The sequence below is a fragment of the Hyla sarda genome, chromosome 11 (genome assembly GCF_029499605.1).
Source record: "Hyla sarda isolate aHylSar1 chromosome 11, aHylSar1.hap1, whole genome shotgun sequence".
In the NCBI taxonomy this organism is placed as follows: Eukaryota; Metazoa; Chordata; class Amphibia; order Anura; family Hylidae; genus Hyla; species Hyla sarda.
The window spans coordinates 45,425,076-45,445,641 of record NC_079199.1 but is presented as its reverse complement, the minus strand read 5'-3'; the positions used below and the strand labels follow the sequence as shown (position 1 = coordinate 45,445,641).

Genomic DNA, 20,566 nt, shown 5'->3' with positions numbered 1-20,566 from the left:
TGCAGCGCCCCGGTCGGTTCCACGGACCCGGGGCGCTGCGTTACCACCTCCGGCCGGGATGCGATTCGCGATGCGGGTAGCGCCCGCTCGCGATGCGCACCCCGGCTCCCGTACCTTACTCGCTCCCCGTCAGTTCTGTCCCGGCGCGCGCGGCCCCGCTCCCTAGGGCGCGCGCGCGCCGGGTCTTTGCGATTTAAAGGGCCACTGCACCGCTGATTGGTGCAGTGGTTCCAATTAGTGTTTACACCTGTGCACTTCCCTATATCACCTCACTTCCCCTTCACTCCCTCGCCGGATCTTGTTGCCCTAGTGCCAGTGAAAGCGTTCCTTGTGTGTTCCTTGCCTGTGATTCCAGACCTTCTGCCGTTGCCCCTGACTACGATCCTTGCTGCCTGCCCCGACCTTCTGCTTCGTCCGACCTTGCTTCTGTCTACTCCCTTGTACCGCGCCTATCTTCAGCAGCCAGAGAGGTTGAGCCGTTGCTAGGGGATACGACCTGGTCACTACCGCCGCAGCAAGACCATCCCGCTTTGCGGCGGGCTCTGGTGAAAACCAGTAGTGACTTAGAACCGATCCTCTAGCACGGTCCACGCCAATCCCTCTCTGGCACAGAGGATCCACTACCTGCCAGCCGGCATCGTGACAGTAGATCCGGCCATGGATCCCGCTGAAGTTCCTCTGCCAGTTGTCGCTGACCTCACCACGGTGGTCGCCCAGCAGTCACAACAGATTGCGCAACAAGGCCAACAGCTGTCTCAACTGACTGTTATGCTACAACAGTTACTACCACAGCTCCAGCAATCATCTCCTCCGCCAGCTCCTGTACCTCCTCCGCAGCGAGTGGCCGCTTCTGGAATACGACTATCCTTGCCGGATAAATTTGATGGGGACTCTAAGTTTTGCCGTGGCTTTCTTTCCCAATGTTCATTACACTTGGAGATGATGTCGGACCAGTTCCCCACTGAAAGGTCTAAGGTGGCTTTCGTAGTCAGCCTGCTGTCTGGAAAAGCCCTGGCTTGGGCCACACCGCTCTGGGACCGCAATGACCCCGTCACTGCCTCTGTACACTCCCTCTTCTCGGAAATTCGAAGTGTCTTTGAGGAACCTGCCCGAGCCTCTTCTGCTGAGACTGCCCTGTTGAACCTGGTCCAGGGTAATTCTTCCGTTGGCGAGTATGCCGTACAGTTCCGTACCCTTGCTTCAGAATTATCCTGGAATAATGAGGCACTCTGCGCGACCTTTAAAAAAGGCCTATCCAGCAACATTAAAGATGTTCTGGCCGCACGAGAAATCCCTGCTAACCTACATGAACTCATCCATCTTGCCACTCGCATTGACATGCGTTTTTCCGAACGGCGTCAGGAGCTCCGCCAGGATATGGACTCTGTTCGCACGAGGCGTTTCTTCTCCCCGGCTCCTCTCTCCTCTGGTCCCCTGCAATCTGTTCCTGTGCCTCCCGCCGTGGAGGCTATGCAGGTCGACCGGTCTCGCCTGACACCCCAAGAGAGGACACGACGCCGCATGGAGAATCTCTGCCTGTACTGTGCTAGTACCGAACACTTCCTGAAGGATTGTCCTATCCGTCCTCCCCGCCTGGAAAGACGTCCGCTGACTCCGCACAAAGGTGAGACAGTCCTTGATGTCTACTCTGCTTCTCCACGTCTTACTGTGCCTGTGCGGATGTCTGCCTCTGCCTTCTCCTTCTCTGCTGTGGCCTTCTTGGACTCTGGATCTGCAGGAAATTTCATCTTAGCCTCTCTCGTCAACAAGTTCAACATCCCGGTGACCAGTCTCGCCAGACCCCTCTACATCAATTGTGTAAACAATGAAAGATTGGACTGTACTATACGTTTCCGCACGGAGCCCCTTCTAATGTGCATCGGATCTCATCACGAGAGGATTGAACTGTTGGTCCTCCCCAATTGCACTTCTGAAATCCTTCTTGGACTTCCCTGGCTTCAACTCCATTCCCCAATCCTGGATTGGTCCACTGGGGAGATCAAGAGTTGGGGGCCCTCTTGTTCCAAGGACTGCTTAAAACCGGTTCCCAGTAAACCTTGCCGTGTCCCTGTGCTTCCTCATGTAACCGGTCTCCCTAAGGCCTATATGGACTTTGCGGACGTTTTTTGCAAAAAACAAGCTGAGACCCTACCTCCTCACAGGCCTTATGATTGTCCCATTGACCTCCTCCCGGGCACTACTCCACCCCGGGGCAGAATCTATCCTCTGTCCGTCCCAGAGACTCTTGCCATGTCTGAATACGTCCAAGAAAATTTAAAAAAGGGCTTTATCCGTAAATCCTCCTCTCCTGCCGGAGCCGGATTTTTCTTTGTGTCCAAAAAAGATGGCTCTCTACGTCCTTGCATTGACTACCGCGGTCTTAATAAAATCACGGTTAAGAACCGCTACCCCCTACCCCTCATCTCTGAACTCTTTGATCGTCTCCAAGGTGCCCATATTTTTACCAAACTGGACTTAAGAGGTGCTTATAATCTCATCCGCATCAGAGAGGGGGATGAATGGAAAACGGCATTTAACACCAGAGATGGACACTTTGAGTATCTGGTCATGCCCTTTGGTCTATGCAACGCCCCTGCCGTCTTCCAAGACTTTGTTAATGAAATTTTTCGTGATCTACTATACTCCTGTGTTGTTGTATATCTGGACGATATCCTGATTTTTTCTGCCAATCTAGAAGAACACCGCCAGCATGTCCGTATGGTTCTTCAGAGACTTCGTGATAATCAACTCTATGCCAAAATAGAGAAATGTCTGTTTGAATGCCAATCTCTTCCTTTTCTAGGATACTTGGTCTCTGGCCAGGGACTACAAATGGACCCAGATAAACTCTCTGCCGTCTTAGATTGGCCACGCCCCTCCGGACTCCGTGCCATCCAACGTTTTTTGGGGTTCGCCAATTATTACAGGCTTCTTCTCGCATGAAGAGATTCGCAGATAAGAAAAGAAGAGCTCCTCCCATTTTTTCCCCTGGAGACAAGGTATGGCTCTCCGCTAAATATGTCCGTTTCCGTGTCCCGAGCTATAAGTTGGGACCACGCTATCTTGGTCCTTTTAAAGTTTTGTGTCAAATTAATCCTGTCTCTTACAAACTTCTTCTTCCTCCTTCTCTTCGTATCCCTAATGCCTTTCACGTCTCTCTTCTTAAACCTCTCATCCTCAACCGTTTTTCTCCTAAATCTGTTCCTCCCACTCCTGTTTCCGGCTCCTCGGACATCTTCTCTGTCAAAGAGATTTTGGCCTCTAAAAAGGTCAGGGGAAGAACTTTTTTTTTAGTGGATTGGGAGGGTTGTGGTCCAGAAGAGAGGTCCTGGGAACCTGAGGACAATATCCTGGACAAAAGTCTGATCCTCAGGTTCTCAGGCCCCAAGAAGAGGGGGAGACCCAAGGGGGGGGGTACTGTTACGCCGAGCGCTCCGGGTCCCCGCTCCTCCCCGGAGCGCTCGCTACACTTCCCTCACTGCAGCGCCCCGGTCGGTTCCACGGACCCGGGGCGCTGCGTTACCACCTCCGGCCGGGATGCGATTCGCGATGCGGGTAGCGCCCGCTCGCGATGCGCACCCCGGCTCCCGTACCTTACTCGCTCCCCGTCAGTTCTGTCCCGGCGCGCGCGGCCCCGCTCCCTAGGGCGCGCGCGCGCCGGGTCTTTGCGATTTAAAGGGCCACTGCACCGCTGATTGGTGCAGTGGTTCCAATTAGTGTTTACACCTGTGCACTTCCCTATATCACCTCACTTCCCCTTCACTCCCTCGCCGGATCTTGTTGCCCTAGTGCCAGTGAAAGCGTTCCTTGTGTGTTCCTTGCCTGTGATTCCAGACCTTCTGCCGTTGCCCCTGACTACGATCCTTGCTGCCTGCCCCGACCTTCTGCTTCGTCCGACCTTGCTTCTGTCTACTCCCTTGTACCGCGCCTATCTTCAGCAGCCAGAGAGGTTGAGCCGTTGCTAGGGGATACGACCTGGTCACTACCGCCGCAGCAAGACCATCCCGCTTTGCGGCGGGCTCTGGTGAAAACCAGTAGTGACTTAGAACCGATCCTCTAGCACGGTCCACGCCAATCCCTCTCTGGCACAGAGGATCCACTACCTGCCAGCCGGCATCGTGACAACACCATACCAACAGTGAAGTTTGGAGGTGGGAACATCATGATGTGGTGTTTCTTTTCAGCAAACAGAACTGGAAAACTTTACATAATTGAAGGAAGGATGAATGGGCAAATTAACCACACATTCTTGACAAAAATCTGCTGCCACCTACCAGGATGATGAAGATGAAATGAGAGCAGACATTTCAGCAAGACAATGATCCCAAACACACAACCAAGGAAGCGCTCAAATGGTTTGGAGCACACTGGGTCTCCCTCCTGAGATCCGCTGTGATTGCTAGTTGTAAGGCTGGGTTCACACCAGGTTTTAGGCAATATGGGACCACATAGGGCTGGGGGAAGATAAAACCGGGCGCTCCCGTATGCAGCCCATATGTAATGTATTTCAATGAGCCGACCAGAGTGAAACGCTGACTCCGGTCGGCTCATTTTTGCGCTGTATGCGCTTTTCCCACCGGACCTAAAACCATGGTAGGCCACAGTTTTAGGTCTGGTGGGAAAACCGCATATGGGGCAAAAATTAGCCGACCGGAGTCAGCATTTCACTCTGGTCGGCTCAGTGAAATACATTACATACGGGCTGCATACGGGAGCGCCCGGTTTTAGCTCCCCCCAGCCGTATGCGGTCCCGCATTGCCTAAAACGTGGTGTGAACCCAGCCTTAGCCAGGGTTTGCAGCTGCAGCTCTCTCTTCCTGGCTGTCAGTCAAATTCAACCTATATAAATCTATGCAGTGAAAAGGTTAGATGTGGCGGCCGGGAAGTTAAGCACGCGGCTGCACACTTTCCTGGCTTATAACTAGTGACTGCAGTGGATCCCAGGAATGAGACCAGATGTGATCAAAAGTTTTGACATCTCTAGGCAACATGTCAAGAGGTTGTTTTTTTTAATGATAGTAACCCTCAAGGAATAAGTTACATGTTGCTCTTGATCTTTTCCAACAAACTATACATAAATCCACTACTCTTACTCTTAAAATATTGCTACTAGATTAAACAGATATTCAGGGTGACGGGTTCTCTTCAAGTAACACTTTTAGGTCTCACACAAGCAGATAAAATAGAATAAGTGCATTCTAAAATACTGTTGTTGAATACACTACTGGGGTAGATATAATAACACTATTATAGGGATGTATTGGCAAAATGGAAGTGATTTAGGACCTGCTTTAAGTTCAGTTCAAGCTTTGTGCAGATTTAACAGCTGTAGTTGATTCAATACAAGAGAACAGAGACCTGATACCCTGGGGCAACCTATTCACCGTGGCTGACACATTGGCACGTGTTCTCCATGGATTCTCTGTTATTGTCTAATTCAGCTACCCAGATCCTTTCATTAGATCTCAAAATTAATTCAGGCACCAAAATTATTTAAGGACTTAGACTTCAGATCTCAAAAGTTAGTTTAGAGAGCAGACCCTAAAATAAATGTAGGTGCCACTGTAAAGAACAGGGGTAGACAAACACTGAAGAGGCCCCCCGTGCAAGAACCATATGCAGGACTTTTGCTCTCCAAATGCTACTATAATAAATGAAAGCACATTGTACACCACTCCAATAGTAATGGTTTGGTCCCTTGCATGTAGCCAAGCAGACAGTAGGAAGCACTACCGGGTTCCTCCACAGCTTCACAGTTCTCACTAATGCTACATCATTCTCTGGTGAAGAATCCATTCTCCTTCTAAAATTGTCATAATGACTCAATAACTGATCCTGGGAACTGGATACTTCTGTCAGCATCATGTGCTATTGGCAGCCAGGTTTTACTATCCATTGCATCAGATCCAGCAAGCAATAGATGCATAACTATTTCTTATAAATAGAACATCTGACAAGTAGCCAATATGTGAGAAAACAACAAGAGCTGTAACTATAAAGTTGTTTAGTGACCAAAATATAATTTAGTTTATGTTAAACAAAGTATTATGGAAAGAATGAAGTTACCTTGTAGAACATGGTACCGCTGGACTATGTCGAGCTGATCCTCTGCTGCGGACAACGAGGATCCACTGTCCGAGGACATGTTGTTGTAGACCTCATAGGTGAGGAGGCCAGAGGAGTCTGTAACAGAGACAGATGTACTGCTAAGCTTCACATTCATGCACAATGCTACATTTGAAAGAAAAGTGTGCTATCAGCATTAAGAACGACAGATCTCCACCCTTTCTGCCCTTTGGCTAATGTCAATGTATAGATAAATATTCTCAGGTTCATGTACGAAGAGCAAATAAAAAGAGACAGAGTTGATGATCATAGCAACCAATTACATTTTACTAAGTCTCATTTTGCCAGTCAAGTATTAAATGGGGTTCCTGAACCTCATTTCTTCAGGCTTCACCACCTTCATGCAAAAATGTCATGTTCTACCCCGTTATCTGTATGTATAAATGCTCTTTTGCTAAATATTACAGGAACCAGAAGAGGATCATGCATTAAATACCACAGCAGACCCCACTGACTTATAATGGAGTTCATCAACTTCCATCTTGGTGTCTGCTGTTTAGGTGTGAAGAAAGTGCTATAAAGTAGATAGAGTTAATCTTAATACAGACCAGAATCCTGAAGAAACAAGCTAAAAGAACCTGCATGATCTTCAATACCAGCCGGTGCTTTGGTAGCTCTGGTTTGGCTAATAGGAGATTGTTTTGTCTTTCTGGAGAAAAGCGAGTGTTTCATTTATTTTCACTTAGAAGACAGTTTTTAAGTAGAATTCTACTGTTCATAGGGATGACATCTGAATGTATGTATAGAGTGGGACCTGTAGACACCGAGTGATATCAAAAGTCATCTGGTCTATGCAGTGGGTACAAAAAAAAAATGTTAATACTGGACTCACATGGACTATAAGGTATTCTAGACCACAGCTTCACTGTGGTACTTGGGACAGTTCAGCAGTTGACGGCCATGTCAAAAGAGGAGCATATAGATTTGATGTATAGTGTATTGCATCCCTCATAAACAAAGTGCTATCCATGGTGCCCAAGAGTCAGTTACAGTGCACCCTGTACTAGCCAAAGTCTTTCAATACCAACCACAGCTGCTGTGTTTCCAGTTAACACCACTTACTTCCACCATTTCTGCCAAAACAAGACACTTAGTAGTACATTCCAACACCCTTGTAACTTTTTAATCTGTACAGGAAAGCAAGTTTTGATTGGGACTGTCCTACTAAATCTGGGATGGTTTGGATAGCATGCTGCGCCTCACCAAGTGTTTGAGAAGGACTCTTCTATACTACAAAGGGTTAACAGAAGATTTCAATATTGATCTTCTTAAGCCTGATTTCTGCTGGCATTGTAGTTTTAATCTCATCAGTTTAAAGGATTTTTAAAGGTCTAAACCCAGGTTGCAGCACTCACACCTACAAATCAGGAGCTCTGTTCTGTTTATTAGCTGATCCGCAGCCAACAGTTGCAGAGAGTCTGTAGTAAACCAAAGCCCTATATGTGCGGTCCACGCAGCAGGCGTGGTCATAGAACATTTCTCTGAATGGTAACCTAACAGGGTTCAAAATAATGTATTACAGACCATTGGCCCAAATTTATCAATCTGTTATAGACTGGAGAGATTTTACCATAGCAACCAATCACAGCTCAGCTTTCATTTCACCAGAGCTCATTAACATATGATGGTTGAACTGTGATTGGTTTCTATGGAAAAATCACTTTAGTATTTGTCTCCAAAAGATTGATAAATCTAGGCCATTGTGCTTTATGCTGAAGTAGATGTCAGAAAGCTGATCATGAACAGACTGGTTTTAAAGACTAGTTAACCAGAATCTTATGGTTCTACTGTTCCATACTTATATCCCCACAGGAAACAGTGTGAATCTACAGTAAGTTATCGGGGCACCATATTTGAGATTCTATTATGTAAGTGTAACATCTATCATGTCTGTGACATGACCCAAACCCCAATGTCAAGAGGAAAGTATAAAGGATCAATTATTGGTTCTACACCTTCTACATTATACATGTCTACAACTGAAAAGCACAATGTATATCAATAGGGCAATGGTATTGACAATGGTTATGATGGTTCTTTGGCAGATTAGGAAATAAAATAGGGTGATATATCAAAGAAGTTGTCCCACAATCGGGTAATCATGTGGACCCCCTATGATCTTAAGAAAATGGATCCTAAGTCTCCCCTCAGAATGAAGTGGCAGTCATGTATGATCATAGGGGAGCCAACTGCTTGGACCCCCTACAAACTACAGAACAGAGATCTTGACAGAATGGAATGGAAGTCATGTGTGCACAGTACTTATCTATTCATTGTCCATCGGATTGCTGGATATAGCTGAGAGCTGTATTCAACCATCTCCGGCAGTCCTGTTGACAGTAAATGTAGTGGCAGTGCACGTATGTAACTGTTACGCCGAGCGCTCCGGGTCCCTGCTCCTCCCCGGAGCGCTCGCGGCGTTTCTCTCCCTGCAGCGCCCCGGTCAGACTCGCTGACCGGGAGCGCTGCACTGACATTGCCGGCGGGGATGCGATTCGCATAGCGGGACGCGCCCGCTCGCGAATCGCATCCCAAGTCACTCACCTGTCCCGGTCACCGGCTGTCTCGTCCTGGCGCGCGGCTCCGCTCCTTAGGGCGCGCGCGCGCCAGCTCTCTAAGATTTAAAGGGCCAGTGCACCAATGATTGGTGCCTCGCCCAATCAGTCTAATTAGCCTCCACCTGCTCTCTGTCTATTTAACCTCACTTCCCCTTCACTTCCCTGCCGGATCTTGTTGCCTTGTGCCAGAGAAAGCGATATAGTGTTTGCCTTACCAGTGTTCCTGACCTCTTGCTATTGCTATTGACTACGAACCTTGCCGCCTGCCCCAACCTTCTCCTACGGCTGACCTTGCCTCTGCCTAGTCCTTCTGTCCCACCCCTTCTCAGCAGTCAGCGCGGTTGAGCCGTTGCCGGTGGATACGACCTGGTTGCTACCGCCGCAGCAAGACCATCCCGCTTTGCGGCGGGCTCTGGTGAATACCAGTAGCAACCTAGAACCGGTCCACCGACACTGTCCACGCGAATCCCTCGCTGACACAGAGGATCCACATCCAGCCTGCCGAATCCTAACAGTAACCAGTTCTCCATTCCAATAGGAGACTCTAGACCCCCTTACTCAAGATCATACCCTTATTCTCTATCCTGTGAATAAGTGTTTATGATGGGACAACCCCTTTAAGTTGTGCTTAACTTTTGATTAGTATGCAAATAGTTAGAAGACATTTATAGCATAATGTTGTGAAGCACCAAGTGGAACTTTGGTAAAATATAGCAGAAAAATGCTATATATTGTGGTATTGGACATTAAGCATCTTATATGAGTAAGGATATATTTCTGCAATACAGTTCCCGTATACGTTTTTAATGTGAAAACCGTATGGAAACGTATTGAAAACCGTATGCATTGACTCTCCATTGAAAATCGTATGCCAAACAATGCATCCAGTTGCATCCGTTTTGCATCCTGTAAGGTTTTGTCCGTTATTTTTACTGTACCCAAAACCATAGCCTACCATGGTTTTTGGTCCAGGTTAAAAACCGTATTAAGCCGTATACATTTTTTTTTTTAACATGGGAGTCAATGGGAACTGTGCAGAACTGTATGTGTGTACGGTTACATCCGGTTTGCACCATACAGTTTTTGACTTTGCACAGTTGTTTTTTCTTGGAATTTCAAACAAGTGAAACTTTATTCATAATGGAGTGAAAAGCTAAAAACTTATACGTTTTTTTCTTTAAAAAAAAAAAGGATGCAACCGGACATCGGGCCTCATTTACTAAGAGTGTCGGGTTTTTACTAGTGTGAAAAGTTGTTTCAGACTTGCAGGATTCCTCTCTATTTACTATTGGGAAAAGTTGGGAACATTTTCTGACCAGCTTTTTCTAAGTGGCTATTATCCACAGGATTTTCTGTGAATTCAATAGTAAATCAGTCGGGTTGTGAAACCATGCCCCTTTTCGGGCCGACCACACCCCATTTGCAACAGACCACGCCCCATTTTTGGCTTTTCACAGTGCAATGACGGATTTGTCGGATTTTCCAGGCACACACTGTGCACACTGGCGCAGACATGTCTCAGACACTCTGCGCCAAAATAACCAGACAAAAACTGGTCAGTTTCAGCTTAGTAAATGAGGCCCATCATTTTCAAACCATATACCATTTTTAACCGTATACAGGTTAAAATGTGTACACATGTTTTGATAAAATTTAGTCCGGTTTTGAGGAATCCGTTTTTCATCAAAAACCTGATATGGGAACTGTATTGCAAAAACGTGGTGTGAATGCACCCTAAATTAACAATTTCCCTCTGTCTACAAAATCTCCTGTTATTAGTCAGATTGGCAAAGAAGACACTCCTGCACCTCCAGGCTTCTTCCTCAAGGCTTTTATCCAGTAAGTGTCAATGACAGAACTTCTGTATGAGGTGTATTTAACTACTAAGGATAATGATCTCATGCTCCTCTCTACAGTTCCTTTTTCCCATTGAAATCCACCCACTACTTGTAAAAGCACATGTAACAGTAAAAAGGCTTCAAAAGACCAAAGTGTATATCTAACATGTGCCTAGATAATAATCAGTCCATAAACCAAATAAAGCACATCAAAAAACAAGCAAAGGCAGCAAGATGAGGAAACGGGGCTGGACGTGCGCCAAGTATCAGAATATGAACACTGGATGACACTTCAATACCAGCGGGTGCTTTGGTAGCTCTTGTTTGGCTAATAGGAGATTGTTTTGCCTTTCTGGAGAATAGTTATTTTCATATTCTTTTTCCCATGGAACATTGCCTGAAAAGTCCACATACACCAAATGGGTCTCCTTAAAGTGGTACTTCTCCCTTAGACATCTTGTCCCCAATTTAAAGAATAAGGGATAAGATGTCTGGTCGCGGGGGAGTTGGGGGGGGGGGGTCCAGCCGCTGGCACCCCAGTGTTCTGAACATTTATGCTATGAACGCCAGTTTCACGCAGCTGTGATCATGATGTCTATGGGAGGGGGGCGTGACAGCTGTGGTCGCTCGAGCACAGCCGTCACCCCCCCTTTTATAGACTTGAATGAAGGGGGAGTGAGGAGGGGACGTGACGTCATGACCACTGTCGCCAAAACTGACATTCAGAGTATTAATGTTCAGAATGCCAGGGTGCTGGGCTGGAGATCGTGACGGGTCCCAGTGGCCAAACCTCCCACAATCAGACATCTTATTCTCTAGCCATTGCATAGGAGATAAAATGTCTAAGGGCAGAGTACCCCTTTAATGATAAACAGTAGCACCCTTAACTGAAAGACCAAAGCACAGTAAACCCTCCATAACTATCCCCTTAGGACAGTCTTCATGTTGCAGTGATGATTGCTAACAAGGCTGAAACAACCATGGGCAGGTTAACGAATACAACTCTGTAACTTGGGACTGAGGGGATAGTGTGTCTCCTTGAGATAAGTTGTGCAATGCATCATGGGAAAAAAGTATGCGAAGTAGCTCTCCTCCAGAAGAAAAAAAAAGAGCTTGTCATCTGCTGCCTGTGAGAGATGGTACTTCCAAGGCAGCAGTGGAGATCAAGCTCTTTTCCTTATGGAGTAGTATGGTTTTACTTTATAACTTGAAAATACTTCATAGTCTTTCAGAGGTAAGTTACTGTTTATCCCATCACATCCTATTAGCCCAACTACTAGGGCCAGATTTCTGATAAAGCTCAAGTGGTCTATACCTAGGGGCAGCCCTAGCAAGCAATAGTGTCTGCTTTTCAGGGCTGAATTATAGTTTATGCAATGGGAGTGGGTGCGGCAGTCATCATTCAAGAAATAAAGTATTGACTTTATATGGTAGGTTTTTAATGCTATACCATAAAAGTATTTCTATAATGTATAAGTATTTCTATAATGGGCATGATTGGGTTGTAGAATTATTAAAGGAGTAGTCCAGTGGTGACCCAGTGGTGAACAACTTATCCCCTATCCTAAGGATAGGGGATAAGTTGCAGATCGCGGGGGGTCCGACCGATGGGGCCCCCTGCGTTCTCCTGTACGGAGCCCCGACAGTCCATGGGAAGGGGGCGTGTGGACCTCTGCACGAAGCGGCAGCCGACACGCCCCCTCAATACAACCCTTCGGCAATCTCTGGCTCTGCCATAGCGATGTATTGAGGGGGCATGTCGGCCGCTGCTTCGTGCGGGGGTCGACACCCGCTATCTGGCCGGAGAGCCAGGACCCCGTACAGAGAGATCACAGGGGGCCCCAGCGGTCGGACCCCCCGCAATCTCAAACTTATCCCCCATCCTTAGGATAGGGGATAAGTTTTTCACCACTGGACTACCCCTTTAAGGAGAGGGGACCAAGGCTCTAAATGTGTTTGTGCCTTAATTCTCCAGAGAATCCATAACTAAGTGAATCCATAACTTTTGGCTCATAAAATATTCCTAAAAGGAAACAAAAAAATTACATAATTTGTGCCCCTGTTTACCCTATATCTTTCGCTGTATTTCTGAGAAATGAAGTGCACATTTTAGGACACATGTAGAACTAACTCACTTCACGATTACTTTCTCATTTTATTGGAGTGAGTCACCTGGGTGTCTCTCAGGAGCTAAATTTGTATCTACCAATTGGTTTCCACAACAACTGTCCACACCATAGGAAAGTAATATTTTCTTTCTATTGCTGCCATATTTCATAAGTCGCATGTTGTATAATGGTATACTGTCTCATTCATGTCATTATAACTTGTATTACAGTTATTCAACAGTTACAAAGTAGCAAAATGTTGCAGAAAAGGGGTCTCCACCATCCACTTCTCTGCACCTTTATGTATATTTTGGGGAATGTGCACTGGAACCAATAGATGATCTGAGCATCTCCCCTTAAAAGGGTACTCCACTGGAAAACATATTTTTTTTTTAAATCAACGGGTGCCAGAAAGTTAAACAGATATGTAAATTACTTCGATTAAAAAAAATCTTAATCCTTCCAGTACTTATTAGCTGCTGTATGATCCACAGGATGTTCTTTTCTTTTTCAATTTATTTTCTTTCTGACCACAGTGCTTTCTTCTGACAGCTCTGTCCATGTCAGGAACTGTCTAGAGCAGGATAGGTTTGCTATGGGGATTTGCTCCTACTCTGGACAGCACTGGAGAGCACTGTGGTCAGATAGAAAGGAAATTCAAAAAGAAAAGAACTTCCTGTGGATCATACAGCAGCTGATAAGTACTGGAAGGATTAAGATTTTCTAATAGAAGTAATTTACATATCTTTTTAACTTTCTGGCACCAGTTGGGATTAAAAAGAAAAAGTTTTCCAGTGGAGTACCCCTTTAAGCTTGCCAAGAGTACTTAGCTAAATAGATAAAATAACAGCTAACCTGAAATTATTTAATATTACAATTGTATTATTTCTGAAATATTTATTTTGCTTAAAGGAGTAGTCCAGTGGTGAACCCAGTGGTGAACAACTTATCCCCTATCCTAAGGATAGGGGATAAGTTTGAGATCGCGGGGGGTCCGACCGCTGGGGCCCCCTGCGATCTCCTGTACGGAGCCCCGACAGCCCGCGGGAAGGGGGCGTGTCGACCTCCGCATGAAGCGGCGGCCGACACGCCCCCTCAATACAACTCTATGGCAGAGCCGAAGTGCTGCCTTCAGCAATCTCCGGCTCTGCCATAGAGATGTATTGAGGGGGCGTGTCTGCCACCGCTTCGTGCGGAGGTCGACACCCACTATCTGGCCGGAGAGCCTGGCCCCCGTACAGAGAGATCGCAGGGGGCCCCAGCGGTCTGACCCCCCGCGATCTCAAACTTATCCCCTATCCTTAGGATAGAGGATAAGTTTTTCACCACTGGACTACCCCTTTAACTAGCGCATGTAGCCACTTTAACGCCTGCTACACTTCACAAATGCAACATATTTGGGGTCATGAGAAGTCACTGCATTCATTATCTTTTTCAGATAGATATTATTCATTATCTATAAGTGGGATGAGGGAGCGAAGCATAGAAGCTGAAATACAAGGAAATTCAACAATATTCTTTATCTACACAGAAGAATAACTGTCAATAATATCTGTCAATACAGAAATTCATGCAGAAGCAATAGACGCTGACACTTAAAATTAGTACAGCTTTGTTGCACCTCTGATATTTATATTAAAATTATAAAAAATGTAAAATACTGGTTCTGAAATTCTCGCCAAGTGCTTTATAGAGATGCTTCCTGTTCTGACATGCCTCAGTTACCATTTTTGTTGTAAAGATTTTCCAAATACATTTATTTCTTTGAATAATGAAGAGACAGGGCAGGATCAGACAGCGGCCATTCCAAACCCTTATGTCAGGCCTGGCAAAGGAGGTGGTGGAAACATTAAAATATGTTAATGCGATGGAAGGTATTAAGCAATTGATGTGTAAATACATGTCTAAATAGAAAAAAAATCTTGGACTCAGTTGTCTATATACATTTGTGTTTGCCCAGCACAGCTTCCAAAATAAACACGTAAAATCCACCCTACAGACAATGACAGACTGCAGAGGAGTGCCCCTTAACAGAATCCACCAACACCCTATTTGCCTGGTTCACATTTAGAAGTTATTTGAAAAGCAAATCATATTCCTCAATGGGGTCCTCAAAAGTTTGCAGCTAAAAAGAAAGAAGCAGTTGGTAGTTGCACTAACACTAAAGCGCCTGCATAAAAAGTGAGTTGTGAATTCTAGATTTGGCACAGGAGAGTGAATGTGAAATCAGTGCCATGTATCCTCTCATCCGTCACAATGAAGTAGCATGTCCACAAAGCAGGTATACTACTAAAATGAAGAATGTACTAGCACTCAGGGACCCAATAAAATGGTACGCAGACTACCTGGTTAAGTTTCAGTTGATACCATGGGTGTGTGCAGATAAGGGGTTTGTGCCTTGGGTAAGCAGATGGCCTTGGCACCAGCAACCCGAGTTAGAGGTCTACAAATAACTGGGACTCGCAGTGATCACAAGAACAAAGGATCCAAGTCTTCCATCTGAAGGGATTCACGGTTTATGGGATTGATGGAGTATGGCGCTGAGTAGTACTCTATTCAGAAAGGGGACCAAAGCTTCCTGTTCTTGTGATCACCAAAAATCCCAGTGGCCGAGCCCCCAGCCATAATACAATTGCAACAAAAAATCAAGCCTGTTGGATCTTTAGTCCCAAATAGCACATTGCAAGCAACTTATACAACACAGAGTTCAAAGTAAGTTGTGGGTTACTTATTTGCAAAATGTTAGAGAATTTTCATTAGTGTCTAACTGCACACAACGCACAGGAAAATTGAACACATTTTGGTTGTGTAACATATCTAGAGTCACCATGTAGCTGTAATAGCACTTGAGATACATACCATTTTAGTAGTATCTGTACTTTGCATAGTGACGGAGAACTGGGGACACTACCTAACAGCATTAGCACCAGGGATGGTTGGTGTTTGGACCATTGAACTCAAACTCCATGTATGTACTGTATATCAGTATGAAGGGCACCAAACTAGACCTTTTCCAAAGCTTTGTCTCTGTGATTCTAGATCACATAAAAGCAGCTCACAATTTCTAAAAGAAGATAGGAATATTGTAGCTCTATCATAGCTGTTTTTCTTTGGGAATATACATGTGACTGGCAGTAGATATCAATGATGGCAGAGAGAGATGTGTGGCTTCTGTATGATCTGTCCTAAAGACAATGGCAGACAGTGCTAGCTAGTAGAGGGCATGGGTCCACGCTATGTGGGACAGCTGGCCTGGCCTGAAAGGAAGTGTTTGTTCTTGCTGCTTGGCGCGCTAATAATTTAAACAGACTTCAGCTGCCTGACTGCAGACATCTAGTAAATTCAAACCAGTCACACCCAAAAAGCACATAAATACGCAACATGAAACTAAGTACATAGAACAGATCATACTAAGAAATGTATATTTTCAAGCATGTTGCAGTACATGGTCTCTTAGGCCTGGGCTTTACAGCAGTTTTTCACTTGTGCTAAATTACCTACAGAAATGACATGCATTGTTACGTCCCCATTGACATCATCAATTGAATACATAGAAGAAAGGGGTAACCATAGCAAAAGGGCCTCCTAATATGGTGTCCGATTTTGACCCTCAGGACAGAAAGGTCTGGTGTTTATGTGCCCATGACCCTTAGGTCAACACACCCATCCATGTATTCACTGAGAAAACATTTCCCAAAAGCAGTAGTTCAAAACTAGAAACAAAAAGTATGGGAGCAACCAGGCTTGGGTCCCCTTGGGGTTCATAGCAGTCACATGGTCTGCCTTTATGGTTTGTCCTTCCTTGCACATTATGTTTTTCCCCTACATTTGGCATGCACATTTAAAAAGCTTTCAAATAAGTATACTGTGGAGTCGGGGTGCAATGCATTGTAGATGTAGGGCTGATGTTATGGCCTAAGGGGCAGATGGTATTAACCTCTTCTAGTCGTGACGCCAGGGCGTAGTTTAGCCTTAACCACCCGAAGGTAATACCGCTGATCCTGGGTTAGGCAGGGGCAATGAAGACACCAACGCTAGATTAAGTATAAGAGCAGCTTTACTGAGGCAAAACAGGTAATATAGTCTTTGCAGTGCAGCCAAATATCCCAGGGAGGTGACCAGTGACACAGGGGGACCTCACAGGCTTGCTGGGACTTGCAGTAGTCCTGACTTTAGTGCAGGCCACGGTGACAACAGATGGTGACTGACAATAAGATGACTTGACTTATGTCATGACGAGCTCTCTGGTCTCTGCTAAGAGTTAGATCTTAGAGGGGCCTACAACCTCATTCAGATACGAGAGGGTGATGAATGGAAGACTGCTTTCAATACCCGAGATGGTCATTTTGAGTATCTAGTCATGTCTTTCGGACTCTGTAATGCACCGTCCGTCTTCCAGGAGTTCGTGAACGATATCTTCTGAGACTTGCTCTATACTTGTGTGGTAGTTTACCTGGATGATATACTAATATTCTCCTCTGATCTGGATCAATATCGTACTCAGGTTCGCCTTGTCCTTTCCCGTCTTAGGAAGAATCGTCTTTATGCTAAATTTGAAAAGTGCCTGTTTGATCGTACCAGTCTCCCCTTCCTGGGGTATATCATTTCAGCCAAAGGACTACAGATGGATCCTGCCAAGCTTTCCGCAGTCCTGGACTGGCCTCGTCCCTCTGGCCTAAGGTCCATACAGCGATTTCTTGGATTTGCAAACTATTACAGACAATTCATACCACATTTCTCTACCCTTGTGGCACCTATCGTTGCTTTGACCAAAAAGGGAGCTAACCCTAAGACTTGGCCTCCACAGGCCGAGGAGGCCTTTTGCGCTCTCAAATCTGCCTTTGCCTGTGCTCCAGTCCTGTCCAGGCCCGATCCCTCCAAACCTTTCTACCGGAGCTGTGCTCACGCAGAAGACTGAGAAGGGCAAGTCGGTTTCCTGTGTTTTTTTTCTCTAAAACTTTCTCTCCCAATGAGAGAAATTATTCCATAGGAGACAGAGAACTATTGGCCATTAAGTTGGCCTTGGAGGAGTGGAGACACTTACGTGAAGAATCTCTACACCCCGTGAACATTTTTACGGACCATAAAAACCTATCCTACCTCCAGTCGACTCAGAGACTGAACCCCCGTCAAGCCCGCAGGTCTCTATTTTTTGCCAGGTTTGATTTCCTGATCCATTTTCTACCCGCGAGCAAGAACGTAAGAGCCAATGCACTTTCTCAGATATCTCTGGAGAGGAGGTCAAGCCCCAGCACATCGTACCTCCTGAGCGGTTGGTCATCGTGGCTCCTGTGGATTTGCAAAATCTTCCTCCAGGAAAGACCTTTGTTGCCCCTCGTCTCCGTTTGAGAGTACTTAAATGGGGACATTCATCCTTGGTTGCTTGCCATCCTGGAATCTGTAAGACTACGCAGTTGATCTCTAGAAGATACTGGTGGCCTTCTATGGAGAAAGATGTGGCTGATTTCGTCCAGGCTTGCTCTGTCTGTGGCCGTGACAAGACTCCTCGCCAAAAGCCGGCAGGGTGTCTTCAACCCCTTCCAGTTCCTCAATCTCCCTGGTCCCATATCGCTATGGACTTTGTGACGGGTCTGCCGCCATCCCACGGTAGAACTGTTATCTGGGTGGTCGTGGACCGCTTTTCCAAAATGGCCCACTTTACTCCATTGCGCTCTCTACCTTCTGCACCAATGCTGGCTAAACTATTTCTACGCCACATTTTTCGCCTGCATGGACTGCCTTCCCACATAGTGTCCGACAGGGGGGTACAATTTGTTTGTAAATTCTGGAGGGCTCTCTGTGGACAACTAAGGATCAAGTTGGACTTTTCATCCTCCTATCATCCCCAGTCCAACGGCCAAGTAGAGAAGATTAACCAAATCCTGGGAGATTATCTCTGTCATTTTGTTTCCTCCAGACATGATGATTGGGTCGGCCTTCTTCCCTGGGCGGAGTTCTCCTACAACCACAAGGACCCTTCTGCTTCTAATAAGTCACCCTTCTTCGTGGTGTTTGGTCGTCACCCGTTACCACCCCTGCCCATCTCTACCACTTCTAGAGTACCCGCGGTGGATGATCTGGTACAAGATTTCGCTTCCATCTGGCGTGAGACGCATCACTCCCTCTTATTGGCCTCCTTCGGCATGAAAATCCAGGCCGATAAGAGACGTCGGGTTCCTCCTTTCTATGCTCCCGGGGATAAAGTCTGGCTTTCCTCAAAATACATCCGTTTCAGGGTACCCAGTTATAAATTGGGCCCCCGTTTTCTGGGACCCTATAAAGTCAAGAGGAGAATTAATCCTGTTTGCTACCAGCTTCATCTCCCCCCTACTTTAAGAAATCCTAATTGCTTCCATGTTTCCCTTTTGAAACCGGCAGTTTTTAATAGCTTCTCCCCTAAGGACATTTCCCCTGCTCATGTGACCGGGACTTTGGATGTCTTCTCCGTGAGGGAGATCTTGGCTTCTATGTTTGTCCGAGGGAGCACATTTTTTTGGGTTGACTGGGTTGGCTGCGGTCCCGACGAAATATCTTGGGAGCCGGAGGAGAACATCCTGGACCGCAGTCTCATCCTCAATTTCCAGGGTACCAAAAAGAGGGGGAGGCCAAAGGGGGGGGGGGGGGTACTGTCATGACGAGCGCTCCGGTCTCTGCCTCTGGACCGGAGCGCTCGCCTCCTGCTGCAGCCATGCGCGCCCCGGTTCTTCACCCTGATTGGGGCGCAGTGTCCCTGTGGTCTCCGGCGGGGATGAGGGTCACGTCGCGGCTCGTCCCCGCACGTGATCCGTATCCCAGTCTCACTTACCTCTCCCCGCTCCTGTGTACACTGGCCAAGTGTCCCAGCGCGCGTGTCCCTGCTCTCTGGGGCACGCAAGCTATGTTAAGTATGGTTAATTAAGGGCCAAATATAAAAGTACCCTGCCCCTTCCTGCCCTTGCCGGATCTTTGTGCCCTTGTGCATTCCCTGTTGCCTAGTATTGCCTTGCCTGTTGCCGTACCCGTTGCTACCGTCTACTCGCCTCTGAACCCTTGCCGCCAGCCCTGACCTCTGCTACGTCCGACTACGCTTTTGCCCGCTCCCTGTGTACTACGCCATATCAGCTGCCTGAGAGGTCGAGTTGTTACTGGGGGACACGACCTGCCAGTTACCGCCGCAGCAAGTCCATCCCGCTTTGCGGCTGGCTCTGGGGAAAACCTATAACTGCTTAGAACCGATCCCTCAGTACGGCCCGCGCCATCGCCTCTCTGGTCTAGAGGATCCACCTCCTGTCCTGCCGGCTCGTGACAACTTACTGATGACCGACTTGTGGCTGCAGGACTTTAGGCTTGAGGACATAGACACTGGAACAACTTGACTGGACTTGACCTCAGCAGAAGTAGCAATGAGCTAAGAGAGAGATTGCAGCCCCTTCCCTGGTTTTATAGGGGGGCTGTGCAAGGAGCCCATAGGTCACTTAGGATCACCTGGTCACTAGTGCCTCCTGGGTAACAACCATGCGGTACAAACATTAAGTAAACAGTACACTTTTATAATACAAACATATATACATTATGGTGATACTATAAGGGGGACTCTGGGGACATGCAGGGACTCTGCCTCACAGGGCAGAAGGAAAGTACTGGGCCACACCATCCCGTACTGGGATACCACAATACTATGACTATATTAGCCTACAGGTGATGGATACCAATGTATGGCATTCGTCACAGGCATCCATTTAATGGATATCTCGGGAAGCTCCAGAGAAGGCACTATCCATTTATTGCCACAACCCTTAAGCTTTATAGAACAGAGGTGTATGGGCTTCCTTCTTCTCCTTCACAGCAATACAACTGCTGACTGTCACCTGCAACATTTAGGGTAGGGTCACGTGTGCTGTGTTTTGCTGCGTATTTTACTAATCTTTGAAGTCAATGTGTAGAAAAATAAGCTACTG

General features: G+C 46.6%; 1 protein-coding gene across 6 annotated transcripts in view; it reads right to left on the bottom strand.

Annotated features, from left to right (window-relative positions):
* Positions 1-20,566, bottom strand: part of SYNE2 (spectrin repeat containing nuclear envelope protein 2) — a 355,793-nt gene that overhangs the window by 311,008 nt on the left and 24,219 nt on the right. For 5 of the 6 annotated variants that reach the window (XM_056546588.1, XM_056546590.1, XM_056546591.1 and 2 more), the window contains exons 1-2: positions 7,487-7,602; positions 6,066-6,182 (exon numbers count right to left, since the gene is read on the bottom strand). In XM_056546588.1, the coding sequence (XP_056402563.1) occupies positions 6,066-6,182; positions 7,487-7,595 (226 nt within the window). In that variant the 5' untranslated portion in view covers positions 7,596-7,602. Of the gene's footprint in view, positions 1-6,065; positions 6,183-7,486; positions 7,603-20,566 lie in introns of those variants that run through there. The other variant, XM_056546593.1, reaches the window with a different exon arrangement.